A 5,000-nucleotide genomic window follows, 5' to 3' on the forward strand; every position below is an offset into this window, starting at 1 on the left:
CTACGAGGATCTGGATAAAATGAGAAGTGAGAAAGTGACGAATAGAGCGGGGATAGAAAGGGGCTGTTAGGATTGATGAAAGATAACTTGAATGGTTTAGGCACATAGAATGAGTGAGAAAAGAACAACAAAAAGTGTGTGGAAGTGGTGGATGAAGTAAATTTGAGGAGAAGACCAAGAATTATATGGATAGAGTGAAAGGTGCCTTGAGTAGAATGAGACTGTCTGTTGAGCAGGAAAGGAAGAAGGCAAGATATAGGTTTGAGTGAAGAATGGTTGTGAATGAATTATGAATTGACACGACTTGCCTTGACTTGTCTTCTCTATTTTCTCATTAACGGAGAAGGGTCGGTCTTCGTGCAAATGAAGTGATGGAGCCCTGATTCGGATGTGCTGTGTCTTGCTGCAATGCTTCTGACCCGGGCAGTGTTTCTGGTGCCCGAGGTTTTATATATCTAAAAAACTTTTGTTTCAAACATTGAAAGTTTCCAAATTCCAGAGATTGCCAATAAAAAGAATTATTTGTATGTCCATTCTCCTACTTTGGCAACGATGTAAACAAATTAATTGTATGCCCATTCTACTACTTCGGCGATAACAAACACTAAGTGATACTAACCATCGCCTGGCATCGTTATGGTAGGAAATAGGTGCGTCTATGACTTTAATTCCTTCCAAAGTTCTGGACTGTACAAAGCTACCTGTGGCGTAGAGGAGGAATATTCCAAGGAAGTCTTGCAGGGCGAGAGGTCGGAGGTCGAAGTTATTGCTAGGGCGGGCCGGGGTGAAGCAGCGACTCCCTTGCTTCAGTGCCTCCGCCATCCAGTGGTCGAGGATGCCAAACTCGATCAAGTTCTGGATGCTTTTGAAAAGAATCGTGAGTCAAGTTCAAGTATATGCACATTTAAGATACTATATCCTGTTTTCTTCACTTTCTTATAATGACACCAAAATAGCCGCGTGTTACTTTTCTGGCCTGCCGTGCCAGTAAATACATTTTATTTTGTCTTTTGGGAATCTAAGCTCCAGAAATCTAGTATTTTGAACGATGGAGTCCTTCAAATATTAGAAAATTATCGTAGGACGGGAAATTGCATTTTATTCAATTTTTCCATAGAGTAAAATGAAATAAATATGCCCCTAGAGAGAAATACGTCGGAGAGGACTGACCCATTTTGACACCACAATGCTATGTACAAAGGGATTCACTGGTCTGCATATTTTTTTTATTGATTGCATGACATATTTTTCTAAATATAAAATAGTGATGCATTGTGTTTTTTATTCATCTCTATCACATCAAGTTGTCAACTTATACGGAGACGTTGCTTTTCTGTTTTGTTTTGTTTTTTGTGACATAAGTAAATTATAAAGTATATTACCGATTAAAATGCTCACCTTATAGTGACTTAGATTTTAAATCTGATACTTTTCTCTCTAATTTCAGAATGTGAATATGTCTTGAAGCTGCAGAAATTCGTCAGATACATTCTGCTATATCTGCAGGCAGTTCACCCCTTCATGTTCCCGGAGCAATATTACTCCACTTTAAAAGCGCTGACATTTAGCTTATTTTGGCTACATCTGGGAGATAAGGAGAAGCCATTTGGACCTCACGAAACTTGCAAGAGTTGTATCATTAAGCTCCAAATGGGTCATTTGGAGTACCAAGGACATGGCGGGAACAGATGAACCATCATGATGACTGCCACTTTTGTATGACTAGAGTAGTTGGATTCAACAAGGGGACTCAAGATTGCATAATATACCCAAATATTCCTTCAGCAATAAGACCTATTTCACATTCTGATGATATTCCTGTACCTGTGCCACCTGACACATGGGAAATTTCATCAGAGTCTGACAATAGTGATACTAATGAGATGGAAGTATACTATGAACTATCAACAAATGACGATCCCAAATTCTTCAACCAAATTGAGCCCAATGACTTGGATAGAGAACTTAACATTCCAAAAGAAAGTGTACAGTTAATTGGTTCTAGACTGAAGGAATACAGGCTTCTAGCCCCTGGAACAACAAACGCTTGGCATCGTCACCATGAAGCGGAATTCACTTAGGTCTTTGAGAAAAACAATTCTTTAGTTTTCTATTCAAATATTTCTGGCGTTATTGAACACCTGGGGATGTCGTACAAAGCAGATGAATGGAGGATCTTCACTGATTCTTCTAACAGAAGTTTAAAGGCTGTTCCACTTTACAATGGCAACGCAGCTGCATCTATACTGGCTGGCCAGTGTCCAAATGTTAGAAACTTACGAAAATATGAAGATACTAATAACCACACTCAAGTACCATATCACAATTTTCTCATATGTGGTAATTTGAAAGTTATTGTTCTCCTGCTAAGTCTTCAAGGGGGATATACCAAGTACCCCTGTTTTCTTTGTCTCTGCGAACTAAAATACTGGCAACCAAGAACCAGCTTCTTACCCGGAAATCAACGTAAAAGCTGCGCTACTAGTTGACCTCAAGAAAATTCTGCTGTCGCTACTCCACATCAAATTAGGGCTTATGAAAATTTTGTGAAGGCCATGAACAAGAATTGAGCTGCTTTCAAGTACCTGGAGACAAAGTTTCCTCGTAAAAGTGAAGACAAGCTAAAGGCAGGAATCTTTGTTGGCCCTCAGATTCGGGGATTGATGAAGGACATGCATTTTGAAGAAGCATTAGTTGGTGTCGAGGCGAATGCCTGGTTTTCCTTCAATCACATTTTCCAAGACTCCTTGGGAAACAGTCACTCCCATGAATAATTTTTTTTTTATCCAAGACCTGATTTCAAGTTTCCAGCAACTTGGGGCTAGAATGAGTGTGAAGATATACTTTTTGTACTCACACCTTAACTATTTTCCCAAGAATTGTGGAGACTACAGTGAGGAACAGGGAGAGCAATTCCATCAGGATTTTTGCACCATGGAAACTCTATATCAGGACAAATGGAACGTCAACGTGATGGCGGATTACTGCTAGTCATTGAAACGTGATGATCCCAATGCACAGCAAAAGCGGAAATCAAAACGGCCCTCCTTCCTTTGCATCAACATGTAGGCTAACTATTAAGAGCATATTTTTGTTTGCATTCATTAGATTTCACGTTGATGATTCTGATTTATTTCATGGTAAATGTGATTAAGTTTATGTTGATTTGGAATACATTAATCATATATTCTTATATTTCATTATATTCAAATATAATTAATTTGTATTTTATCAAAAACCCTTATGTGATAGAGCAAAATGGTTAGGATATTTGAAATCAGCAGCTCAAGAACATGTAAAATCACTTTCTTGAATAAAGATTAAAAGAGAAATAATCCTAAGTGCAGACCGGTGTAATCATCAGCTTACAAAGAGTTCACGTTGTATTTCAGCTCTGAGCCTTTCGGGAATCCAATGACTCGGAAGGCGTGTAGAAAAGGTTCCTCGGCCCTGGCCAGACGACATCCGACATGTCCCTGTAGAGATCGACAAGATTTTACGGTACAAAAGTTAGTTTACCGTTCCCTGTTACAATGTACTGTATACAGCCTCAAAAGTCCCCTCGGCCCTGGCCAGACGACATCCGACATGTCCCTGTAGAGACCGGCAAGATTTTACGGTACAAAAGTTAGTTTACCGTTCCCTGTTACAATGTACTGTATACAGCCTCAAAAGGCCCCTCGGCCCTGGCCAAACGACATCCGACATGTCCCTGCAGAGACCGGCAAGATTTTATGGTACAAAAGTTAGTTTGCTGTTCCCTGTTACAATAAACTGTATACAACCTCCACCTCGGTGGAATTTCTGGAAAGACCATGGGGGGGGGGGACATAAGAATGGGGAGACTTCAAAAATTCATAGGGCCTACACTGGGCAGTTCCATGTCAATTGCCACTTATCAACTCTAGTCATAAGATTATCTAATCTTTGCTTAAAACAACCAATTGTTTCAGAGCTCACTCACTATATGGTTACTAAATCTATTTAAGAAGATAAAAAGCAACACCATAGAAAATAGTACCGTCCCTTGTTGGACTCCGCTGGGCTATTACCCTCCATCCTGCTATCTTATGTTTTACTATTGACCTCATGTATCTGTCCTTCAGATGATCTTTCATTCATTCATTCGTCTCTTAAATATCCAATATGCTTCCATTTCCATAATATTCGGTTGTGAGGTAATTTGTTAAAGGCCTTATCTAGAGAGTCCAAAAAGGAAAAGAAAAACATTAATATTTCACTTTCTCACTTCTACGTTTATATATTTTAATCCAGTTTTATTGCTAACATCTCCTTTCTCTGCAAAATCATTCCCTAATTGAAAACAAACTGGAAACTTTCATTCATAATTTCAGGCTAAGTTAATGTTGCTTCAAAAACATGCTATCATGTGGAAATTGCTTCAAAAATGCTGCTTCAGAAATGCTGCTTCAAAAATGCTTCAAATATGCTTCAAAAATGCTTCAAAAATGCTTCAAAAATGATTCAGAAATGCTTCAAAAATGCTGCTTCAAAAACATGCTATCATGTGGACATTGCTTCCCTGTGTCTCAGGTTACCATTGATAAACCTATTGCGTTTTGATTCATCTTTGCATTCATCGGTGATCTTCTTTTCAGAGTTCCTTTGTCCAAAGATAATTTTGTTAGAAGGAAAGGTGAACCTGTCATCACTTCCTGGTGGTCATTTCTATTCCAAATTTTGTCTTAGGAAGGGACGAATGGTACCATGATGTCCCTTCATGGTGTGTGTGTGTGTGTGTGTGTGTGTGTGTGTGTGTGTGTGTGTGTGTGTGTGAGAGAGAGAGAGAGAGAGAGAGAGATATTCACCATGGTCTTGGATCACGTGTTGGGCTCGTGATCGACAGCTATTACCCTCCCGGAAGCGAGCTCAGAGCTCACATATGACCAATCTATGGGTAATGCTGTGACCTTACTCTCTCTCTCTCTCACACACACACACACACACACACACACACACACACACACACACACACACAC

General features: G+C 39.5%; 1 protein-coding gene across 1 annotated transcript in view; it reads right to left on the minus strand.

Moving 5' to 3' along the window:
* Nucleotides 1–3,365: 3,365 nt before the first annotated feature.
* LOC143019427 (uncharacterized) overlaps nucleotides 3,366–5,000 on the minus strand; it is a 10,625-nt gene continuing 8,990 nt past the window's right edge. The window contains exon 6 of the mRNA XM_076175064.1: nucleotides 3,366–3,476. Within this exon, the coding sequence (XP_076031179.1) occupies nucleotides 3,366–3,476 (111 nt within the window). The remainder of the gene's footprint in view (nucleotides 3,477–5,000) is intronic.

This window comes from Oratosquilla oratoria, chromosome 37, assembly GCF_046742065.1.
Source record: "Oratosquilla oratoria isolate Oo_2021 chromosome 37, ASM4674206v1, whole genome shotgun sequence".
Classification (NCBI taxonomy): Eukaryota; Metazoa; Arthropoda; class Malacostraca; order Stomatopoda; family Squillidae; genus Oratosquilla; species Oratosquilla oratoria.